This window comes from Podarcis liolepis (genome assembly GCF_965112155.1).
Source record: "Podarcis liolepis genome assembly, chromosome: 2".
NCBI lineage: Eukaryota > Metazoa > Chordata > Lepidosauria > Squamata > Lacertidae > Podarcis > Podarcis liolepis.
This window is the reverse complement of record NC_139555.1, coordinates 23,636,305-23,662,167: the sequence shown is the minus strand read 5'-3', so window position 1 is coordinate 23,662,167 and position 25,863 is coordinate 23,636,305. Positions and strand designations below refer to the sequence as shown.

At 40.9% G+C, this 25,863-nt stretch overlaps 1 protein-coding gene across 4 annotated transcripts in view; it reads left to right on the top strand.

The window, feature by feature from the left end:
- Positions 1 to 25,516, top strand: part of PRKCA (protein kinase C alpha) — a 190,729-nt gene extending 165,213 nt beyond the window's left edge. For 2 of the 4 annotated variants that reach the window (XM_083490032.1, XM_083490034.1), the window contains 11 exons: positions 356 to 499; positions 1,492 to 1,665; positions 3,908 to 3,999; positions 4,857 to 4,919; positions 5,775 to 5,913; positions 8,151 to 8,231; positions 11,021 to 11,128; positions 14,378 to 14,518; positions 18,114 to 22,370; positions 22,522 to 23,017; positions 23,061 to 25,516. In XM_083490032.1, coding sequence (XP_083346158.1) covers positions 356 to 499; positions 1,492 to 1,665; positions 3,908 to 3,999; positions 4,857 to 4,919; positions 5,775 to 5,913; positions 8,151 to 8,231; positions 11,021 to 11,128; positions 14,378 to 14,518; positions 18,114 to 18,278 — 1,107 coding nt within the window. In that variant the 3' untranslated portion in view covers positions 18,279 to 22,370; positions 22,522 to 23,017; positions 23,061 to 25,516. Of the gene's footprint in view, positions 1 to 355; positions 500 to 1,491; positions 1,666 to 3,907; positions 4,000 to 4,856; positions 4,920 to 5,774; positions 5,914 to 8,150; positions 8,232 to 11,020; positions 11,129 to 14,377; positions 14,519 to 18,113; positions 22,371 to 22,521 lie in introns of all 4 variants that reach the window. The other 2 variants (XM_083490031.1, XM_083490033.1) reach the window with 1 other exon arrangement.
- Positions 25,517 to 25,863: the final 347 nt, after the last annotated feature.

Genomic DNA, 25,863 nt, shown 5'->3' with positions numbered 1-25,863 from the left:
CATTTCTGTGCACTCTGGTTTCCATCACAGTGTTCCGTTGTGCCAGAAGCAGTTTAGTCATGCTAGACACATGACCTGGAAAGCTATCTGTGAACAGACGCCAACTCCCTCAACCCAATAGCGAGATGAGCGCCACAACCCCATAGTCACCTTTGACTGGACTTAACCATCCAGGGGTCCTTTACCTATGAGTAGAAAAGGCTCCCACTTCAGAAGTTAACCCTCCAACTCATGGAGTGTGATGAGGATGCAGCTAGTACTTTCATTCCTACTCCCTCTCTCATTGCACAAGGGTCAGAATCATAGCTTTGAAAGCAAAGTGCAAACCTTACAGCTATATTCTTTATTTATTTAGAAAGCCAGACTTGGACCTTCAGCTAACAAAGTCATATCTCCAATTGAAGACCGGAGCTGTAGTTTACCATCTAATAACCTTGATCAGGTTAAGCTGACAGATTTCAACTTTCTCATGGTGCTTGGAAAGGGGAGTTTTGGGAAGGTAGGTAGCCTTGATGATTTCTTCTCATGTGCCTTATTTTAATGGGGTTTTGTGTTTTACTCAAATGAATAATACATAGGGGCAGGTGTGGGGAGCAACAACAATTAAAGGAAAAGGAGGAATACTGAATGTATGAAGGAAGAGAGTCAGTGTTCCCAATCTCTGATAAAGGGAAGAACTGTGCTAAACAGAATTAGTAAGTACTGGGCATGTCTCCAGAAAATCAGAGTTAATATCCTCGTAGGTGTGCTGTTGTGCTCAGAGTGAGTATAAAATAGGGACTGCGAGTTCTCAATCCATTATTATATTGGATGGTGGAGAATTCAATAACTGCTCTTAACTGCACCGAGTGCCCTCACATGTCATAATTCCTTGCCTGGTGCCTGATTCCAAACAACATCTGTATTCAAGACCTCACCTAAGAAAAGTAACATTAGTGAACAGCTCAACAGCATGCATATGGGAGTCCACACTGCCAACATTTGAGAAAGGAGGATAATAGCTCAACCCCCTTTTTTCATTTCTGAATGAGATGCATCTTTAATTGCTTAATGGCTGAAAATGCTGCAGACCATTCCTTAAAGTTATAAGAGCCATTATTGAGATGGCCATGCGACTTTATGATTAAAATTTGAATTTACAAGAGTAGGAAGGTCTTCTAGTTCAGCTATTAGCCACTAAGCAACCTGCTATTGTTCTGTTACTTTAATGGTGTTTAATAAAAGAAGATGTAATCTCTACATCAAAAAATATGTACCTATTCCTGGGAGATGTAATTGGCTGTTGAGAGCTGATGCGGTTCCTTATATATATTTTTTTGCAAAACTGATTGTGTAGCATAGCTTCATTGTAGAACAGTAAGATTTTAGTAAGAATTTGACTACACTTCCTTAGAGCAGGAGACAAATCACCAGGGCTGCTTGTCTATAGATTTTTATAAGAAATAACCTGTCTCTTGTGGCCATCAAATTTTTCACCCTCTCCTTGTGCAGGTGATGCTGGCAGAACGAAAAGGGACAGAAGAACTGTATGCAGTCAAAATATTAAAAAAGGATGTGGTGATTCAGGATGATGATGTAGAGTGTACCATGGTTGAAAAGAGAGTTCTAGCCTTGCAGGACAAGCCTCCCTTTCTAACCCAGCTTCATTCTTGCTTCCAGACTGTGGTACGTCACATGTTCACGGGTGACCCTGATTTCTTCTGACTCCTGCGGCTATTCAGTTGTCTGCCAAGGTCACCACTCTTGGCACTGTCTTTCAGTAACATTCACAACAAACTTCTGAGCTCTTTGAGATTTAGATGGTAATGGTAATTTAGTTAACAGATTGTTAAAATAAGGCCAGAGTTTTGAATATACAGGCTCTGGGTGGAATTCTGCAAACCACAAAGTGTTGTATGCATGCATGGAACAGGGGCCACTCACACAACAAGACTTTCCTGCCCCCCCCCACACCCTAGACCTGTTCCGTCGTTCCCCAACCAGCCAGAGCAGATTTAGGGGTGTGGCGTGCTCAGGGGATTAGAGAGGCAGAAGCCTCATTGTGTGAGAAGACTCTGGTCTGTGCATGGAACAATTTGGTTGAATCCCATCCTCTTCATTTTGTCATTGAACTAGACTTGCCATATGTCAAGTGTTTTCCTGACATAAGCCTTAAGCAACAACTAAGAACTTTGCTTAGAAATGACTGCCTCTAGAACCTTTGCAGTAGATCTTTCAAACCTATAAAACTCATCATTGGCTTTCCCATGCATGTTCAGTTTAACTTGAACTGATGATGCACAAGAAAACTAGTCAGTTCATCCATGCACACACTCATTACATGATGGGTGTCAATGGGTGATCAGCATGTGTGAAATGGCTGTTCCAGAACTAATAGCACAGGCAGAGTTTTTATAATGCTTTTCAGTGAAGACAGTTCACAGGCTGAGCTTACAAGTGACCATGCACCAGACCTCAGTGAACTCTGTCACTTTATTCTCTGAGCAATTTCTCAGATGCTGTTCTGAGCAACAACCTTGAACGAATTACAGTTCCATTCTGACAGTCTGTATTTCATTCCATATTCTTCCGGATGGAATTGGATCTGTAATAAAGGAAATAAGCATTATAGAATTAAGAATGGGAGGGGAACCCTATTTCTGCTTTGAACATGTTTGAACATGTCATTGAGTAAGCATATGCAGTAAAGTGGTGTAATGCTTATTTAAAATTTTAATTTAAATAGTTTTGTAAGAGATATATCTCTATCACACAACCCCAAAATAAATCTTGAAAGTTGTGATTTGCCCACATTAATTAAAATAATGAAATTTGCTGGGGGCATCCACTTCAAAACAATGAAATTTCTTTTTCTAAAAAAAGAAAAAAGAAAAATAATAAGCTACTGGACAGTAAATTAATGATGCTGTGGCAAAGGAATAAAAACGAATGTATAAAAACTAGAATAAGAATGCTAAATTAATGAGTTTCTGGTACAGTGTGTTCTAAATATACTTCAAACTGTTTGACTGTTGATGAAGCAATTAATAGACATAAGGAAAAGAAGTCATAAGGGTAGCTCTGTAATTGGGAAGTAAATTTAACCATTTCTATGTGACACTAAGAGACGTGGGTGGCGCTGTGGGTTAAACCACAGAGCCTAGGACTTGCCGATCAGAAGGTTGGCGGTTCGAATCCCCGCGACGGGGTGAGCTCCCGTTGCTCGGTCCCTGCTCCTGCCAACCTAGCAGTTTGAAAGAACATCAAAGTGCAAGTAGATAAATAGGTAACGCTCTGGCGGGAAAGTAAATGGTGTTTCCATGCGCTGCTCTGGTTCGCCAGAAGCGGCTTAGTCATGCTGGCCACATGACCTGGAAGCTGTACGCCGGCTCTCTCGGCCAATAAATCGAGATGAGCGCCGCAACCCCAGAGTCAGCCACGACTGGACCTAATGGTCAGGGGTCCCTTTACCTTTACATTATGTGACACTAAGTTGGATTCTATCTCCCTCCCCCAGCTGGGTACCTTGTGTGGGTGAACCGCCCGCCCTGCCCTATATCTGGCACTGGTTCCATTTATTTTTCTGTAAAAAAACAGAAATTTAGGGAAATTAAAGTCAACACTGCAATATCAATTTATTTGTTCCTTATTTTGTCTCAGAAATAATGATTGGGGGGCGAGGCTCCCCCCCCCCCAGTGACAGGCTCAATAATCAAATATCATTATGAAAAGCCAATATGAGTTTGTCTACCGAACAGAAGAGCATTGACGTTATTATAGCTATACGTTATTGTTACATGCCTTGTCTGTGCTGCTGTGTTATTATTATATAGATTTGTGTTCAGTGTAGATCTGCTTAAGATTTCTCTTAACAATTTCATAGTGACAGGTCTCTGCTATATATTTTTGCTTTCACATTGTGTGCTAGGATCGCCTGTATTTTGTCATGGAGTACGTGAATGGCGGTGACCTCATGTATCATATCCAGCAAGTAGGAAAATTCAAGGAGCCTCAAGCCGTGTGAGTGTCTCTTTCTCTGTTCATTTTCAAATCAGAGTTGTCATTTAATATTTTGTTCTAGGGCTATATTTGTCCTCTCTCCTTCCCATCCCCACCCTGCCCCCTTTACTAGGGTGTGTCATTGGCAACCCTACGCAGTAACTCTGGCTTCCAAAAGCTCGTCAGTATTACGCAGATTTGTGAACTGCTCAGAACAATTACATTCTAGGCGCCAGTCATTTCCGTTATCTTCGTGTAATTAAGTCACTGAGCATTTGGCAAGGAAATGTATTTCTTGGATCTCTGTATCCTGTGCGACTCTTAAACAAGCTAAGCAACAGTGGCAGTCACAAAAATTAGATATCGTCTGAAATGACATATGCTATCTCCTGTTCACACAGCTTTTGTCAGGTTGTATTATATTTCTTTTAAGCTTTGTGTAACATTCTGGGCTGATACCGATAACTCTCCTTCAGGAGAGAAAGGGATATAGGCCCCTCCAGGATGAGGCCCCTGGTAACCAGCCAGAGAGACCTGAGGGATCGAGAAAAGCAAGGAAGGACATAAAACAGGGGTCTGGAACCTTAAGCCCAGGCCCAAATGCAGACCTCTCTATCTGGCTCCAGGACACATGCCTTTCTTGACACATTCATTGAGTTATTTTGCTGGCTGTAATAAAGCCCAACAACAACAACAAAAACAACCACCACCACCACCACAACAAGCAGCCTCCCATACACACCCACAAACAGCCAAACAGACCCCAAAAAAGCCAGAACAATTTTTAAAATGGGGATAGGCAGCAGTTGCTTGGCAAGTGCCAGAATGGAAGCTCCAAAACATATTCCTGTATCTAATGCGGTGTTCTTTTCTTGCAGGTTCTATGCTTCAGAGATCTCAGTGGGGCTGTTCTTCCTGCATAAAAAAGGAATCATTTATCGGTGATTATTCAAGTCGCACCCAGAAACACTTTTGTTTGCTCTGCAGAAAAACAAAGTTTGTCACCACCGGCGAAAAAATAGTTATGAGGGCGGGAGGAAGTTGGCTGCACGCATTCTCAGGAAGGAATAGGTTAAGCTGATAAATGGTAACTGGCCCAAGGCCCAACTAGTGAGTTTCATGGCTAAGTGGGAAATTTGAACCCTGAATTGTTTGATTATGTGGTCTATTCTGGCCACCTTAGAGCATAAAACTGCGTATCTGGAAACTGATCCATAACCACAGCAGTTGCCACAATTCAGACTGAAGAAACAAATGTATTCCAATTTCCAAAATGAGAGTATACATACTGCATAAGTGGAAACTTCTGAACTCCCTTTGAGGGCAGAATACTTTTGGCAGAGTACAATACATGTTACAGTAGTTAGTTCTTGGAGTTTCACAGTACAGTGGTACCTCGGGTTACATACGCTTCAGGTTACATACGCTTCAGGTTACATACGCTTCAGGTTACAGACTCCGCTAACCCAGAAATAGTACCTCGGGTTAAGAACTTTGCTTCAGGATGAGAACAGAAATCGTGCTCCGGTGAAGTGGCAACAGCAGGAGGCCCCATTAGCTAAAGTGGTGCTTCAGGTTAAGAACAGTTTCAGGTTAAGAACGGACCTCCAGAACGAATTAAGTACTTAACCTGAGGTACCACTGTATTTGAGCACCTGAGATTCTCACACCTAACCCATGAGCACTCCCAGACTATGAACCTGTGTCACTGGAATTGAAATTTCCATTGGAGCCCATGGAGCATTGTCGCCTCTTGTTTGGATTCAGACTTTTAATTGCTGTGTGATTTCTCATAGGGATCTGAAATTAGATAACGTAATGTTGGATCATGAAGGGCACATTAAGATTGCAGATTTTGGGATGTGCAAGGAGAATATGGCTGAAGGAGTGTCAACGAGGACCTTCTGTGGGACTCCCGATTACATTGCACCTGAGGTACTTGCTATCAGAGACGTGATACACCGTACACCCATTTCCCCAAGGCAACTATGAAATGCATGTTTAAGCAACCTGTCCAGTACCAGATTCCTTTCACTGATAATCACATGATGATAAAAATGGTGCATGTTAGGTTGTGGGTGAACATATCCGACAACACAATGATTCTCCAAACAGCTCTTGTTTATTCACAGGCCAGGACAGAACTGAACTGAAGGCTTCAGCCAGCCTGCTTATATAGAGCTCCAGTACAACGCTACTGTAACAACTTGCTAAAACTATCCAATCACTGAATGTCACTTTCGACCCCTTATTTGCATAACTATCTACAGTATCCCCCTGCTGGCCCAGGGTGAGAACTTCAGTACATAACAGTGCATAGTGACAAACTGGGGAAAACCACACCCTCCTGGGCCTTCCTGAAGCACTGCAAGCCCAAATAGGATGGACAAATGAAGTACAGTGAAGGAAAACTTTGCCAAGCAGTTAATTTGTCTCTTAGGCCCAGTGCTACCCAACTGCATTTATCCAAAAGGAAATCATTGACACAGCCAGTTTCTTTGAGTTTTATAGGTTATACAGCCATAAGAGTAAAGTCTGAATTTACCACACAGTTATATCTTGAATTAGTGTCAGTTAGGACTGGCTTGTTATTTACAGGCAAATAAATCCTTACTTGAATTAATATATATTCATATTTTGTGTATCTAGACATCATCTCTGTCAGTGAAGCAAGTGAGCTGAATGTTTTTTTTATTTGGCTCTCACCTTTCTGCTCACTTTCCTTTTATATCATGAAAGGGAATAATTAAGCTTCCCAATTACTTATGTCTTTGAAGTACACATTCTCCCAATTAGTGCCTCAGACAGCACCTGTTTGTTAAGTGTGAACACAGTTTCCACTCTCATTTTATGTGGCATGCATTAGCACAGTAAGGCTGCCTTCCTGCATTTTATTTATACTGTAGAAGTGAAATGGAATAGAAATCAATTGATGATTCAACTAGTATGTCTTTAACTAGGGTTTGCAGATTTTAAAAAATGCCTTTAAAGACCCAGAATAAAGCAATAATCGCTTCAATGTTAGTGTTGACTTGCTATGAAGTTCTGTTACTACAGCAGAGCAAAAGGATCTCGGTCTCTTCCATTAAAACCAGTGTTTACTAATATTTATTTTTGAAGTAGCATGTAATAGATCTGGTCTGCAATGTGAATTTCCACTGAAACACCTTGTTTAACATACTCAACTACTTCACCAAACAAATAACTGATGTTCAGTAGTCCTTGTGCAGATACAGTACTTAGGGTAGGTTTACACATAATGCTTAAACAGGTGTTATGTGTACAAGCCTCAGCAAACCCAAGAGAAGTGTCAGACTTGCACACTCCCTCTTTCTCCCCTGTGGCCAGAATACTGACTTCTGCATAGCTTGTGTACAAACATGTAATATTGGTTTGAAACAAGCAATGGTTAAACAAGCTAGCTTCATAACTCCTGATTCGAAGTTGGCTTACTGAGAATCATCTATGTGCTGCTAAGCCATGGTTTAGCATTAAGTGCAAACATACCCTTAATTCTGGTTAGCACTCACTATGATTTGTTTCCTTGGCCCCTGCTAAAATCAGAATGTTTTACCTTGCCTTCCCTCTGGAGTTGATTCATAGGAAGATACTGTCAACATCAGTTTCTCCCCTTAACCAACATAGAGACTGGAGAGTTGAGAATATTGTCTTAACCATGGTTTGCTTGTTGCAGCTTTAAAACTTCATGCAAACCATGGTTGTCAACCCATGATTGCACACGGTGGCCATTTCTTCCCCTTTTCAGTTTGCCACAATTATAGATGCCTGTAGCCAGGCCCATGCAGAGGTTGTCTGAGGCCTGGAGTGGGAGTCTTGTTCTTGGCATGCCAACATAAATCTGGCGGGTCTCCCCACCCCCCGGCTGGCTCAGCCCTCTGAGGCCTGTGGCAAGTGTACCTGGCTACTCCCTGTTCTGCATGGGCCTGCCTGTAGCTGTTCCTGTGAATTGCATGGAGTTATAAATGTTAATTACATGAAGCTGAATCAACCAATTGTTCCAACTGTGTCCCTCCGTAGCATGACTTCAGTATTTTTCCATTATCTTGATTTTGTTTATAAAATTATTTCTACAGAATATTTCAGTTAGATGTTTGATTAAAAAAATAATAAAATCAACCTTAAAACATATGTTTCTTCATTACAATTCACAGATTATTGCCTATCAGCCATATGGAAGGTCAGTCGACTGGTGGGCCTATGGCGTACTGTTATACGAGATGCTAGCTGGTCAGGTAAGGATGTTTGTGCTTCTGCATTTAATACTTCAATGAGTGAGCATTGATGCCAGGTGAATGACTAATGTGAAAGATGCCTTATTAGTAGAGAAATTAACAGCAGGGTTGTTAGATACAGTCAGTTCAATCCATATTCCCCCCCCCAACGCTCTATGAAAGTTAAATCAAGTCACGAGATTATAATATGCACATTGTCTGCATAGCTAACAGCTCATCAGCCTTAATAACCAACCTGTTCCTGTGTGCACACAAACTGATAGCGTTTAAGTATGTAATGAGAAATGCAAACACAGAGTGGCCGAGTTCGGCTGAAGGCAACATATCAGTTAGGTTTAATTTCGTTCTGCTGGCTCATGGAAGAGGTGATCCAGTAACCCATTAAGAGCTAGCCTTCCCATTGAAAGCTGTGCAGTTTTCCATCGCTTGGAGTGAAGGAGCAAAACTGCACAAAAAGTGTGGTTTATAGTTATATAGTTCTGCTTCTTTTGTCTCCAATACTTAGGGATTTCTGGGGATTCATTGGCCACTTTCAGATTGAAAATAGTTTGTCACCTTCCCTTATGTAAACGTAAAGGTAAAGGGACCCCTGACCATTAGGTCCAGCCGTAACTGACTCTGGGGTTACGGTGCTCATCTCGCTTTATTGGCCGAAGGAGCCGGCGTACAGCTTCCAGATCATGTGGCCAGCATGACTAAGCCGCTTCTGGCGAACCAGAGCAGCGCACAGAAACGCTGTTTACCTTCCCGCCGGAGCGGTACCTATTTATCTACTTGCACTTTGACGTGCTTTCAAACTGCTTGGTTGGCAGGAGCAGGCACCGAGCAACGGGCGCTCACCCCATCGTGGGATTTGGACCGCCGACCTTCTGATCGGCAAGTCCTAGGCTCTGTGGTTTAACCCACAGCGCCACCCGCGTCCCTTCCCTTATGTAATGCAGCACAAACTAAAGCCTCATTCAGATGATCAAATCTTGGTTTAGTAAGCTGAAGTATGAATGAGTTTTATGTACCTGGACAGAGTCCTTTTGCTCCTCCGTTCATGTGAGCATGGAAACAAGCCAGGAAGCTATGGCTAACCATGCCTTCATGTTATGTCCAAACCAGGAAACTATGGTTAATACCATCCGAACCATCCACAACATAAACCCATGGAACTTTTCTTCCTAATCTGGTTTGTGTGGAAGCCATTAACTGTGGTTTTCAGTCTGGATATAAAAGAAAGCTGTATCTAACTGTGTCCTCCTGATTTGTTTCCCAGCTTGTGCAGAGGAAGGAGCAAAATAAGTGTGTGTGCAGTAAGCTCACTCCTATCTTGATTTATTAAGCCAAGATTTGAACATCTAAACTTGAGGTGTGCACACAAACAAAAATCTTCAGATCCTGATTGGGTGCTTCATATAAAAGGCCTGTGGACCTTGGAGTGCTTCAGACAACACCTTTGCTCTGTAAACACTGTTACTTTGTTTCTCTCCCTTGATTATAATGTCTCTCCATTGATTACAATGGGGAAATCAACAAACTGCTGTAACGTTTTGTTTGTCAGAATTGGATTACATTTGTAGGCATAGCAGACACATCTGAGGGGACAAAGGCTTCCAAATTCAGGTAGATTAGGCACAGACAGTTAGGTGTATTTAAAGCTGATTTGGGGATGAGAACAGATCTTGCTGCTTCTGCCTCTCTTCCATAAAACTGCTGGGGGTGGGGAAGAAACTCAAGCTTTTACATGCTCTTGTTCCATCCCTGATACTTTAAATTGGAAAGTGTATGCAAATATAATGCTATGAAATGGATGCCAGAAGCAGCATAAATGGCAGGGTTTTGTGGCACTCAGGGAGAGGAATTGGAAGGCATATGTGCTGAACTATGGCACTGAGGCTGGTCTGCTGCCCTGTTTGCCTCTCTAGGACAACAGCGCTGACTGCTCCTTCGTTTGGTGGAGTAGAAGCAAAGTCTTAGCAATGTATAGCTGTCACACAGTAGTGTGCACAGAATAGCACACTATCTCATACTTCAGGGTTGACCTTGGCCACATTTTTGTTATTAAATGTATCTCACCTTTCCATAAAATTGTGATCAAGGCACCTAACAGCATAGATATTCACCTGAAGGTAATTAAAACTGCCTTCCTCCATCTGGTGCCTCCCAGATGTTTTAGACTCCATCTCCCATCATCCCTGACCATTGGCAATGCTAGCTGGGGAAGATGGGAATTGGAGTCCAAAACATATGGAGAGCAACAAGTTGGGGAAGGCTGATTGACTACATGGAATTGGCAGAAATGGCTGGCAGAATCCGAGACCAGGGAGAAGAGATGGTGAAAGAAGACTGGAAGAAATTTAAAGACTATTTACAGAAATATTGTAAAATTAATGAATGCTAGAAGGATGTTGGATAGAAACTAAGGGGTTTCCAGCTGTAATGTAATGTTTACAAATGGGTAAAAGCTTAATGGTAAGGATTTGCTGAACTAACAAATTGAAGTGGAATACAAAGAAGGGAGGTTTGAGGAGGTCTGGGGAAATAAGTGTATGGAAGACATGTTATGGAAAATTATTTGTTTTTTAACTGTTTTTATGTTGTATTTTGTATTTTTTTTTATTTTTCATTTTCATTGTTATATTTTAAAAAAACTTTAATAAATATCTTTTTTAAAAAAAGCAAGTTGGGGAAGGCTGACCTATGCTCAATAGATTATTCTGCGTTTGGGTAAATATTCTGTGTTGACATTAACTCTGAATTACCCATTTAACATTTAATCTAACAATTACTCCACATTTTAACAGCCTCCATTTGATGGTGAAGATGAAGATGAGCTCTTTCAATCAATAATGGAACATAATGTTTCGTACCCCAAAGCAATGTCCAAAGAAGCTGTGTCCATTTGCAAGGGGGTAAGAAAGTTTGCTGCAATGATCTGTTTTGCTGTTTGGGTTATATGCTGTATTTTGCTGTTGAGATTATTGATTTTACTATTTTCTGTGCTTTATTTAAATAAACAAACAAGCTATAGTGGTTTGAGATGCATCATCAGCCACGTGTAATGGCTTTATACTTGGAGGTACTCCATGGTTCAGGTGATTTTGCCTGTTCATACTAATGAATATATTGGAACTTCTGCCTTTCCTATAAGTTTCTGCTTTAATGTTTCGCATCTCATCGGATTCAACTGCAACCTGGTTATTCCTGGAGGTCTCTTTCATAGCCACACAGTTTCGTAGAACCTAGGAGGCACAAATTCAATTTCATAGGTATTAGAAACTGAAGAGGGAGCTCCCAGATCTTGCACTGGTTCTAAAGATAGAAGCTGGTGGCAATATAAAGTAATTTTTCTATCCTTAAGGTGCTTGAATGTAAAGGAGATGCTCAATATCTCAGGGAGGATTCTAAAATTTGATTTTGTGCTCCTTGGGTCTGCATTCTTCCTGTTCTTTGTTTAGTTTGGTTTTTGTTTCATGCCTTCAGAGTACAAATGGCTGCTATACTTTAGGGCACCCTGCCGCAACCTGGTTGCCCTCTAAATGTTCTGACCTACACATGTGGAAGTCCTTTGTGGGGCACCAGGTTTGGGAAAGTTGCTTTAGGGGGAGGGAGTTGCTTGTTGTATTTCTCTCTGTTTTCAGGGTGATGATGATACCACTAATATTATTACTAAACATTTTATTAAGCTCTGTTAATAAAAAAAAATCATTAGGTCCTTTGGTTGTTCACTAGACACTTCTGAACCAAAACTTCCTTGTTCTATTAATACAGAAAGAATTTTGTGTTTGAATTGTTTACTTGCATTCCTGAGTATTCTGAAGGCTGCTTCGCTCATAGAAAGCTGCCTTCCTCCGTAGAAGAAAATGGTCACATGTTTCTTTGTATTTAAGTTTATCTTTTGTCCACCCTTGAAATTAATTTCCAGTTGTGCAGCCACAAAAGGTCACTGCCCTAGAACCTTATGGTAAAGGGTGCGTAAGAAATCTAACAAAGGAGCTTCATTTATTGCTCACCTGCACCGCTAGGTGGCATATGCATCGTGTCTTGCAAACTGAGCAGACACCTCCCACGGCAATATCTGCTTCAATTCATGCTTTTAGGAGGGCATACTGTCCATAAATTAAGGGGGGCAGAAACAGCTTATTTACTCCCTGATGCAAAAATCTTTTCTGAAATACAGATGGATTTTCCTTCTTCTTCCTAGCAATTCAACCTGATCCGTCAGCAGGAGAGCAGTTATGCACCTGTTCCTAACAGAGAAGTTTATTTCACCGTAGATTAGGGGGAACACATACCGTACTTATGATAAGAAACCATTTCTGGAGCCAGCTGCTCCTCAAACAAATGCTTTAGATGTGCTCTGGTTATTTTATATCCAGAAATAAGCCTGCCATTTCTTTAGATCTCTGGTGCTCAACCCGCACAGTCCTTCTTTTCATTTTGTAATTGTGACAAAGTGATAATCTGCATTTGGCTTGTGTCCAAAGATTCAGAAACTCTGCAATTAACAGTGCAGTCCTAAGCATGCATATTAAGAAGTCCTATGTAGCTTTGGTAAGTGGGCTTAAAGGTAAAGGTACCCCTGACTGTTAGGTCCAGTCGCAAATGACTCTGGGGTTATGCCGCTCATCTCGCTTTACTGGCCAAGGGAACCGACGTTTGTCCGCAGACAGTTTTTCCGGGTCATGTGACCATCATGACTAAGCCGCTTCTGGCGAAACCAGAGCAGCGCACGGAAACGGCATTTACCTTCCCACCGGAGCGGTACCTATTGATCTACTTGCACTTTGACGTGCTTTCAAACTGCTAGGTTGGCAGGAGCAGGGACTGAGCAACGGGCTCACCCTGTCATGGGGATTCAAACCGCCGACCTTCCGATCAGCAAGCCCTAGGCTCAGTGGTTTACACCACAGCGCCACCTGTGTCCCAGTGGGCTTAGGATTCCCCTATAAGACACTTTAAGTGTTACAGAAAAACAGGTCTGCTTCATTGACTTTAGGGGTCTTAATAAGGAGGTGCTGCATAAGTGAATGGAGACATTAATCTACCCTGCCCTCTTCCTCTCTTAAGTACCCAGGGTGGCATACAGATAAGCAAAGAATACAAAGGATTTAAAAATCACACAAAATTAGACCTAATTCACACATTCCTATACTGTATATAAGTTGCTATCCTGTCAAAAATGGTGCATCCTTGAAAGTGACTTCTCCATGTGGGGTTTTTTTGCTGTCTGTTTCAAAGTTTGAATTGTTTTGATTTCTGCTTATTCTAACTCCGCATTTATCCATGTTGAACACATAACTAGAGATGAACATTAAAGAAATCGCTGAGGTGTTGAAGCCGGTAGACAGACCACAGAATTCATTGAAACCGTACTCCCTGCAACTATCCATTTGCCCTCCTTTTTAAGAGAGCCATTCAAGTTACAAATATAAAGGCTTTCTCCTTTTCCAAGATCATGCTTCCTCCACGCAGATGGTATTGATCAGATAAGTAGTAAATATACAAACGAAAAAGAGGCATACTTGTTGCCACTGGGTTAAATCGCATAGTGGCCTGGTTTGCATGTCATGCTAAGCCAAACTCTGGCTTAATGCAAGCTTGTGGGCTCCCAGGAAAGAGATTGTGGCTGCTTTGTGTCACCCTGGTCCTTTTCCTGCCATGCCAATGGTTTGGGCTTAGCATATTGTCGAACCATGACTCTAACAACAAGGTATAACCAAGACTTGCTCTTGGTTTTACATCTCTTGGGTTGTCCAGGAGGTGAGGTTCAGGTAACATGCTAAGCCACGGCGTGACCTAGCTTGGTTTGGTGCAGCAGCAAAATGTCCAAGGAGGAGTAAAGAGGCCACAATCTTCTCCCAACGAGCCAGTATTTGGCTTAACATGATGCGTGAGCCAGGCCAATGGGATGGCTAGAGTGTGCCCAAAAGATAAAGGGCAAATTGCATTTCTTACAATTTCAGCATAATGGAATTTATCAAGTTTAATTGGCTTGTTTAAAAAAGACAACAAAGTAAAGGCTGTTTCCAGAGATAAAAACATGACCAGGTTTGCAACAATTAAAGGACATTTTCAAATATCCTATTCCCAGGCACAGCTCTACTTTGTTGCTCCTGTTTTGGAAACCTCTTTTCATGAGTTTTGTGCTTGATTTCCAGCTAATGACTAAACATCCTGGAAAGCGTCTTGGCTGTGGGCCTGAGGGGGAGAGAGACATCCGAGAGCATGCCTTCTTCAGGAGAATTGACTGGGAGAGACTGGAAAACCGAGAGATCCAGCCTCCCTTCAAACCTAAAGTGGTAAGTGACACAAACAAACACTTCCTTTCCCCCAATGAACTGTTTCTGGAGTGTGTGTGTTTTTTAAAAAACAAATCTTTAAAACTTGTTTTGTTTTTCACAATTTAAGTACACAAACTACCAAAAAAAAACATTGAGCTTCCTGAAATACACATTTTCAATCCAAATTATCTCAATGATCATAACAAGTTTTATACGTATGCTGAAATATGCTCAAGATTGAAGCAGCAAAGAGGACAATAGAATAACTCAAGTAGCCTTTGCAGCATAAAACAGAAGCCAGAAATGGCACTACATCATTCTAAGATTAAACATCAAGCACATTAGCCCTTACACTTTTGAGCATGGAGTGAGAATATACTCACATCAGTCAATGGAGTAGGCAGGGACCCTGTAATCTGTTTTTATATCAGCCACCTGTTTTTAGCACTTAAAACTAAAGTAGATAGATACAATTGGATCCAGTCACTGTGAAGTGTGTGAAACATGTCAGTTTCATTGGTAGTTCAGTGGAGTGACAGTCTTATACAGTCTGCATTTATCTCATTGTTCCCTTCCCATGCACTTATACTTTTGCCCTTCAGGCTTATCACTTCTTCACTTCTCTGAGTGAAAATCCCAATTTGGAATACCTGTGGTTTTTTAATTCCATGTGTGCTGGAAGATTGATATTAATAATCATAATAAGCAGCAGCAGCATATTGCAGAGTAGGGTAGTGCTGGTTTTTCACCTCATGGGAATTCAGCAGTTTCATTGCTATTTCTTGAATTTTGTATTTCATTTCCTTTTTCACAAAAAAAAACACCCAACCACCCAAAACTTTGGCTCTCTATGTCAGTTGAAATAACAGTAATACCTTTTAATTTGTTTGGTAATGCTTGCTATGCATACTTAGATAATGGAAAGCTGTTTTTCAGCTTTGGTGTGGGCAGCTGAAGGCTTTGAAATGCTTCATAGTTTATGAACATTACATTTGATGGAACAATTAATTGCAGTCACATGCTGCTTAGTACAGAATAAACTGGGGACCTGGAAAGAGTATTCTCTAAAACGTCTATTTTTGGTTTGTGGGCTGGAATGCCACCAAAAGACCCACCAAGCTAAAGGCCTTTGTGATTGTCACAGGGTTGCTTGGTTAAAAAAAAAAAAAAACAACACACAGCAAAAGGGTAAGAGTGTATCATTTGAAACACTTTCCCATTTATAGCAAACCAGACATTAAGGTGGTGCATGTTGGCAGAATAGTGACAGACTAATGACAAATCCCACTGTAGGGCAATTATGAGTCATAGCCATGGCCACATAATGTTGAGATTATAAAGAATGTAATATAGAACTTGTGCCTCTCTAATAGCAGTGTAAGCATTTGAGCTTCAGGATGCTGAAGCAAAAACCGAGGTTAAATACATGGGAGGGGGCTGAGCAGCTAGCGGGACATTATTACTCGTGCTATTCTACAGTTTTGCTGCTGCAGATGAAATGGGAGTTCCTTGACTAATTATTGCTCCCAATCCTGTTAGGCATACATCTACAGAAGCAGGCTCCTGCACACATACTGCTAACTGAATTATGAGCCTTGTAGATATTATTGACACATTTCCTCCCCAAATCATCCCTCTCACTGGTCAGGCAGGATCACGTGAGCAAAAGGCCCTTACTGGAGGAAGAGTCATCTGATGCTCTCCAGGTCAGAAGGTCAAGCAAGAAAGAGGATAGCTCAGTTGGTTAGAGCAGGGTTTTGATAAGACCAAGGTTGCAGGTTTGATCCCCATATGGGACAGCTGCATATTTCTGCATTGGACTAGATCATTCTCAGAGTCACTTCCAATTCTATGATTCTATGTATATTTCTATATATACTTCTGGTTCACAGGACTGGAGTCATATTACACCAGTCAACAGTTGGTTATGAGATGGTGTGGGGAGATGAATTTATTCCTCCACCTGAGTCCTTGATAAATGCTATTGTCAATTATCTGACCAAGGAGTTACATGTGCACAATTCCAGACTATGTTTCTCTGGCTCAAGAGCTATGATTGTGATGAATTTTTTTAACACTTCGTGACCATCAGATATCTATGTCTGTATGTGTGAGATTTTTTCTGGCCATCTGTACCATATACCTGAGGCATGTTCCTCAAGCCTTCTTAGTTATTTCATTGCATAAATGATCACCCATGATATTCTGTTGTGGGACTATTTTATATGTAGCTCAGATAATCTGAAATAAGGAAGAATCTGGGTAGCTAATATATTAGTCCTTAATTAAATTGCAGCATGTATTAAAACTTCTGCCTTTCACTCGAGAACAGTCATTTAGGAGCTCCTGTGAAGTACATATATTGGACATTTGTGGTAATTGCAATAGCATTTCATGATTTTTAAGAGGAAAAATCCAAATCAAATGTTTCTGAAGTACAATACATTTAATTCAATATTAAGTAACAAGAATACCATAGTTGAGTTTGCCCACACAATTCTCTTCTAATGTTGTGGACTACAGCTCTGATCATTCTTGACAAGTGGCCATGCTAGCTGGGGCTGATAGGAGTTGTAGTCCAAAACATCTTAGGAGCACCTTGTTGGCTACTCCTGATCCAGCAACTCAATCTTTTTTTTAGTGCAACTGTTGGAAGTGTTTTCCTATGGCTGTTGTCTGATGGAATATGCCAGCGACAAAATTGCCTGCCATGTCCCTTTCAAAAGCTGCTTGTGGCATTTGGACCCCCCCCCCATTTCCCTTGGTTTTTCATCTTTATTTTACAGCTGTCTAGAGTCTGAGTACATACATCCTTCAAGAAAGAAAGAAAAGAATACTTAACATTAAAACTCGTGCAGCTCTTCTTTTCAGTTATAGCAACAATAGACTGGGTTGTAAACTAGCTTGCAGGGGGGAATCAGTACAAAAACTAAAAATTCATAGGCTGCCCTGACCACTCCTAGATTCTCATGAACAAATGCTCATGTAAGATCTGAATTATTACAGATTATTTAACTGTAATGAGCACTAAAGTGCTGCTGATGCAAAATCCCACCACAACAACAACTGGAATCCTTCCTTTGTTTCATTTCATGTATTATATTTCTACGCTACTTTTCGCTCACACGAATCACAAAGCACCACGGCACTCATAACCCACAAAGCAGTATTAACGACATTAACAAACTAACAGTCAAAAACAAACTAAGCACCACTGAATTAATACTGTTGAATAGCTTTATTATTACTTACTTCACTTGAATGCATGCCCTAAGATAGTTGGAACTGTTTGTATGGAACAAAACAATGTGCGGACTTCTCTTCATTCATCGCTTGTGTCGAAAAGAAATGGTACAAATTTGCGAGGTCCAGTGCAATTAGCACACTTTCAGAACACTGTAGTCCTGTGTGGGGAACCTTTGGCCCTTCAGATGTTGATGAACTTCAACTCTCATCAGCCCCAGCCAGTGTGGCCCTAGGCATGGCGGGACTTGGAGTCTAGCAACATCTGGAGGGCCACAGGTTCACCATACCTGGTGCAATGTTTTAAATTACTTCAGAACTTACAGCAAGATTCTCTTTTTCTGATTTTTTTCTTCTTCCCACCTTACAGTGCGGCAAGGGCGCCGAAAACTTCGACAAGTTCTTTACCAGAGGACAGCCAGTGTTAACACCGCCTGATCAGCTGGTCATTTCTAACATAGACCAAGCAGATTTCGAAGGGTTCTCCTATGTCAATCCACAGTTTGTACATCCCCTGTTGCAGAGCTCAGTATGAAAACGATAGACGCGAAGAAGCCACACAGTGACAAATTGTACTTAGCCCTGGAGTTTTTAGACCTTTGCCTTGTTGATTCCATTTGGGTCTGAAAATTGTAGGGGTAAGAGGCGGGGGAAGATGCCAAGGTTTACAGCAAAGATCGTGTGGTCTCAGGAGATCACCACGTACTACCCATTGTATTCATCTAGGAATCACTGCTGCTTTTAGGTTACTCTTACGAAGCTAGCCTTTGTCATTTTTTTTAATATAACTTCTGTTGTTTCCCATTGTACCCTGCACCACTGGGATTCTTTCCTTTCAGGGGGTTAATTAAGAGTATCATGTAGACTTGGGGGGGGGGGGATAATCATAATAAGCAAATCTGAATTATTGCATGTAGAACCCTGTGGGACCAGGTCTTTCTTTGGTCTGCTTGGTGTCACATGACAGGATGAATGGCTGGGTAATAGGCCCGGAAATGTAAAATAACTGAAACAGAGAGAAAACAAGAGCAGAGAGTGGGGGGAAATGCTTCAATGTTAAAAATTGAGCATGTCTACCTATTACAGCAAACAAATGAACAAATCAGATCCATGAGATCTTTGTAAAATCAGTTGATCAAAGTAGCGGCAAACGTATGAAAATATGAAATGGAAAAGATAAGATACGTAAGATTACTATTAACTGAACCTATGATGAACTATCTCAAAGGTAAAACTGCATCATGCTGATAATGTGTATTAACTTTAATCTCCATGAGATTACACTGTGATCCAGGGTGCCATTTGTACTGCTTAATTTTCGCCATTACTCAACGTTTATCATTAAGCCAAGTTCTAATACTGTGTTCTAAAAATTGTTTCTTAGCTTGGCTCTGAGACAAACCTGCAAAGCCCCAAGTCCCCAGTTTATACTTATTTATTTAGCAAAGTGCATGATAGGAAGGTGTTTGTACAGCGAATAATAGAAATGTAGAATTCAGAGTCAGTCCCTGCTTTTCCCAATAAAAGTAAGGTTTTTAAAAATTAAAAGCTTAGGGTGGAATTCAACATTGTGTTAGGATTAAAGTTCCGTCCGTAAAAGCATTTCAGCTTGCCAGACAGAACGATCACCCTTTCTTCTCCCCACGGGCTGTTCTGGGGGGATCTCTAGGCACAAGGAGAAGTCCTTGCACAGGACTTCTGTGGATGGGGCTCATTAGATGAATCCCCTCCCTCAGTATTTTACATGGTTTAAGAGCCCTGGAGCCACAGAAAAACAAAACGAGAATTGAAAAGCAGCTGAAGATGTTGTCTTTGGCTGCAGTTGTCCTGGCTGAAGACGTTGAATACATTTTTGCATATGCATCATGCAATGAATTTTGCATGTTTAATAATAAGCATTAAGTGAATCTATATTACGGATGATTGTTATCAAGAATGAAGAAGATATATACATTTTTTATAAGACACAGCTGTGCTATCTTTGTGAAGGTTATTGTTCTGGATGACTCTTTATTTAGATTTAGCTTAATGTTTTATTATTACTAGTTTTGGAGGTGTGTTTTGTTTTTTTTAAGTTCTGCATAACGTGGATAGTTTAGGGAAATCTATGCCTTGTTCTTACGTAGGCCTAATGCTAAATTATAACAGCCACCTGCAGCTTTTCTGCAAGGCTCTGACCGCCATCAAAAAACTTTTAACCACTGCCCTCTGAGCCCCCAGGCTGCTGAAGAAAAATTCTGTTGGTGCATGTAGATAATTTCTCTACCCACCTCACCCAAGGTTTCCCTTTGCACCAAATCCCTAAAAGACATTTTGATCACTGGCAGTTTTAAGAGCAGCTTTCATGTGTATGGGAAAAGAGGACTGGAACAGAAAAAATTGAAAAGAACTGACTGCATGCTCAGAACATGTTCATATCCTCTTTGAGACATGGTTGAAGTTGAGTGGCTATTACACATCAATTAGTTTTTCAAAACAGGAAAATAATAATAGGCCATTGCTATAATTGATAGATGCTTCCTCTAGAGTTCCAGCCCCCATGTTTTAAATTGCTTAAGCTCTCCCCCACCTTATTTTATTATTATTATTAGAATACGTTGATTTTAAAAATCAGTTTGTATTTGATTTGCACTTTCGGCATGCGGTATGGTACACTCCTCTCCATTTGTTAACATTCCCCCTTTTAATATTTGCAAACCTAGATGCTGAATATGCGCTCCAGTGCCAGAATCTTGTCATGCCTTTTCCTGCACGGAGGGCAATGCGCCTGCTGTTTTGGCCGCACGAATGTGCTTCCTAGAAATGGGATGAGTTCCACAAGATTACCATGAAGGAAAGAGAGGTCTCCACTTTTATGAAACTGTTACATAGTACACTATAGCTCCGAACAGTGCCAAAATATTTCATCTCTCCTCTTCTTGAAAGCACTTGCTGAACGGCCCCACTATTGTCTGAAGGTACCTTAACACAGAGTGTTTTACCTTCATGCATGCTCACTGGTGTAGAACTCACGAAGCACACTAGTGGCCCCAGGGTCGCATGTGTGCATGTGGAACATCACATAAGCATGCCATTTGAAATCTGCAGCAAATAACCGATACTGTGAATAAGAGGCATATGAACTTTATACTATAAAAATAGTATAACAATTAAAAATGTGGTCAGTGTGGGTGGACTATCGTTACGCGTAAAAGTATCAAAGCTATCAGACATTGGTACCTTTACTTTACAATAAAGGTGTTCTGAGCTGAATTCTGGCACCATATCTCCTTCACGTTTGCCTCTTTTTCTAAACAGTTGTCACAGTTTGAGAGAAAATTAAGCATATTTTATCATAATTGGGCAGATAATTTTTAATTCCCAGACTTAACGCTTAGTGGTTTATCTATAATTGGCACAGCCTAGCTAGCAAAATTAAACTTTCATTTGATAAAGAAACAAACGCTAGCGTTCCACTTACTTGATATGTTTTTGCCACTGGGGCGAGGGAACACAATATATTCGGTGATGACACTTTTGGGACTATATTGAGGCTCAAAATCCGCCCATCAGCATGCTGAGAAGGGAACGTTATTTTAGGACATGTTCTTTCCCCATGAAATCCCCACTTTCTGCCGCCACGGACACAGACAGGGGATTGCAGTATATACGTTGAGGGTGCATGGATTGCAGTAACGTGGAGGTGGTGGTGCAATTTATAGAGCAACAAACAAGAAGACTTGTATCTGCCTTGAGGCGCTTACAGTCTAAAAAGCAAGATGCAAGAGTGCTTTGCCTCCATTGGGAAAGGAGGCCTAGCTCCATGGTAGAGCACGTTTTTCTTGTGCAAGGCACCAGTTCAATTCCTGACATCTCCCATTTAAAAAGATAAGGGAGGGGTGTTGTGAAAGGCCTCTTCCTGCCCTTAGACTATGAAGAACTGCTGCTATTCATAGTTGATAGCACTGGGGTAAATAGACCAATAGTCTAACCAGGTATATGACGCTACCCTATGTTCCTTTGGCTTTGAGTGCTAGATAATGTGGATTTGTTGAACTGAGCAAAGGACTGCTTCTAAAATTATCACCCAACAAAAGCTAGTGAAATAATGGCAAATAGATGGTAATGACAGGAACTTGTATTTATAGCACATATATGGAAAAGTGTGATACTGAGCAGTAACTGGCCCTGACTAGGTTTTGTTTCAGGGCCCTGTGTCTCAGCTGTTCAGTTTGCATACAGCTGCTTAAAACGCAGGTGGAACATTGCACTACAAAATACAATAATTTGCTTTCCCTTCCTTTTCCAGCAGACAAACATACCGGCACTTTCATAAGCTGTTTCAATTGCTCTGGAATTTGCCTGTTCAATAGCAGACAGTAGTCTCTGTTCTTGCTCTTTTGAAATCCCAGCATTGGTCTAATGCGGTATATGCTCAATGCTTTTAAGCCATTCGTTACCTTTTACATAACTGGGAAAATCACCAGTTACAGAAACACAGAGACTCCCCCCCCCCCTTTTTTTTTTTGTATAGCAAAATGGCAGGCGTTAAGAGGGTGCCGCAAGGGTTTAACAGCGAAGTATTTGGCGACTGTTGGTTTTTTTTAGCACAAAGCAAGCTAGTTTCCCCTAGAATCCCCGAGAGCCAGTGGCGTAGCGTGGGGGTGCAGGGGGGGCCGGCCGCACCGGGCGCAACATCTGGGGGTTAGGGTTAGGGGGCGCAAATCCACGGGTTAGGGGGCGCAAATTACTTGCCTTGCCCCGGGAGCTGACAACCCACGCTACGCCACTGCCGAGAGCATGTATTCTTAACCAGGACCAGCTGTAGACACTTGTGCATCCGATACAGAATATTAAAATGGCACAAGCCTCTACACACCAGCTCCTACAACAGTTCATCCGTAATAGCTGGACTCCTATTTCTAATAGTGGAAATAAATGCATGCTCAAGAAGCCATGGTCCCCTGAAAGTCAACATTTCATTTTACGCAGACTTAACGAACACTGGAGACATAGCTTATTTAATCGTCCGTGGAATTAAAAGCAATTCTTATTGGCCTTGAGGGGGTGGGGTTAAGGTTGCATATGAAAATTTTAGCAAGTCTAGTATCCACAGAACTGAGTTCTGTCCCGACTTTTAGAATTATTTTTGCAATAGGAGACAAATGGAGGACAAAACGGATCTTCTAGGAAGATGAAGATGAAGGTTGCATTATTTTATTTTTATTTTTGTATATCCAGGACACAACTCCACCTTTTTCGCATCCTTCCCATCATGTTAGCAGCATCCTGTAAGTTGAGAGCTGTGCTCACAGGACCAGCTGAATTGGGCCCTCAGTGCATATTGGCTCACGGTTATCAAAATACAAGCGATTCCCTGGTGGCCAAATTCAACACAAACTCAACATAGTGTGGGAAATGTATTTATAGTGTTCAGTTTATGCCCATTAAGGAATTTGGTAGGTTTTTTAAAAAAATAATAATAATGTGATTTGTTATCTTTGTTGTCTAGGCCATTAGAATGTAATGGTTGTCGCTTTTATTTCATTTTTTTAATCTGTTTGCATCTGTAAAAATGTGTCAAATATTAAGAATTTGGTTGTAGCAAGGTTTGGTTCAAAGGAAAAAAATGTTTACTTGCAAGACAACAAAATGGTTAAACCTCACATCTTTGCCAACAAAACGTATCTGAAATATTTAAAGTAAATTGGGAATGATTTAGCACTGATAATTACATATCACTTCATATCATCAGCTGATAACACTGCCAGTGAAAGCTGGCATCTATACAGCCTTATAGTGAATCTCTAAAAGCATGCAGCAAAGTCCTCCCTGTTCATAAGAAATTTGGGGGAGGGGGGGCGTATTGCTATAATGTTGTCATAGTTGTACCACAGTTCTGGGATCTAGGAACAGCGGGCTTCTTTCTCAGCTCTACCGATGACTCCCTTGGTGGCCTTTGGCATGGTACTAAACCTCTCTGCCTCAGTTTCCCCATCTGTAAAATGGGGACAATAATACTACTTACGTCCCTCGCAGGCTGCTGTGAGAGCTGTTTAGTTGTTGTTCCTGGTACACTTCTAATATGAAATATATATATTAAAAGTATTATACTTTTTAATAAGGAATCCATTTGTTCAATTTACATGGTTTGCTGAAAAAACCAATGCTATTTATACTTTTTATACAACTGTAATAGTACTGGGGGGGGGGGGGAGGAGAGTACTGGACTTATCCTAATCAATGTCTTACGGGGGTATGGAATACAATTTAGCTCTTGCCAGGCAAAGTCCTATATAGTACTATCAAGTGCTGCTTTTACAAAAAAAACAAAAACAGTTTTCCTATTGAAGAGATTCAAATCTTGTATAAATAAAGCATCACTGATTACTGTAGAATGAAACGACACCATATTTTCAGTGTACCCCAAAGCACCAGAAAATAAAATAAGTTATCCTTATGAAGGCAACCAATCCCATCACCAAAAAATCTACTTCCGTTCTTAATTCGGTTTGCCTGAGGCTTGCTGGCCTCGGCTACTATGACTATTTGTACAGGAGAGATTTGATCTTTATCGGTGGGTGCCACGAAGAAACGGATGCTAGAAAGAAATAAAAAAGGTTTCAGATCATGTAGCAGGCCACAGTCTGATTCCATCGGATACATCTTTTGTACCACATCGGATGTTCAAAGCTCACAAATTCCACTGGGAATTTCTCCTATGCAAACCCCATTGAAACCTATTGGGCAAGATTGTGCAAAGCACCTGAGTCCACCACCTCCACCCATTTTCCAGCAAAGGTTAAAAATTCACCTGTCCAATGTCCTTGAGTGCTCCCTAGATTTTCAGTGCAATGCACGTCTTGCCCCTGAGATTTCCCATTCATTGCCAGGCAGCCCCATAGCAATCTGTTCTATTAAAGTGAATTGGGGGGCCCTTGAAGGAGAGGAGCCTATCTCCGTGCCATGCAAGTACCTTACAGGTACATCTGTACCAAGCAGAAATGGCTGGGCCAGGATGGATGGATTTTTAACCAACCCATAATTAACTTCATCATTGATTGTGTGTGCTTATCTGCGTGCTATACAGGGTTTCAGGCCTAGGGTTTAAATGGTTCTTTTCTTTGGTAGCATACTATAGCTGATCTCCAAGTAAGTAATATAATACCCAAAGTGAACCCCTTTAAATCAATGGGAAAGTCTATTTATTTCAGAGGTCTGCTCTATTACTTAGCTGGAAGATCACTGCCGGTTTCACGGAAATAACTTAAGAGCTGTTCCTTTCTTTTTGTTATTTATATGAATGCAAGCCAGTCTTAACATAAAATGTGATTTTATTGTTATTTTATTCTATTTGCTTAATGTAAAGCCTACAAATATGCAGGTCACACACTATGGTCAGGTTGCAGCCCTGGAATGTGTCAACAACTTATAACATCATGGTATTTGCTATGTTAACCCTTATCTTTTCTTTCGACAAAGGATAGAATCAATAAAAGTTACCTTGTATGTATGATACCACTTTTAAGGCTCAACATTTATATTATGGAGAGAAGGGAACCTTTTCTAATTATTTAATGACGATAAGGTACTGTAGGGATAATGGGAGAAGCCATTCGTTTGCAGGGGAAAATCTAAAAAAAATAGCAGGCAAGATTAATGTAAAAATTGTTGCATTTCTTCCCCACACCCCTTAATATTAATATTTAATCTTTGTTTGCATGACATTTTCTTTTGTTAAATATTAATGGTAGTTTGAAAGCAAGTGAATATGAATAAAGATACTGATAATTATTTTGTGGAGGAGTGTCTTCCTTACACTGCCAGTTTTTGACTTGTCAAGAGCTTGAATTTATTGCTTTTTATCCCTGATGGTACTCCAGTTGAAGTACAGTTCTCACAGTTCGCTGTGTGGACTGCCCTTCCTTTCTTTAAGCTTGACTCAAGGAAATTTTGCATTTGATTCTGAATTGTCCCCATCCAAGAAGAGTGTTCTAGTCCGTGCACATATCAGCTGTAGTGGGGCTGAAAATAAGTTGTTGGAAAGGGGGGGGGGCTTAGCTGTCTTTCTTTTGTTCATACTTCATTCTTGGTTTTTTCCCTTTTTTTCCAGTCCTCCACTACCTAAGGTTGCATTGGCA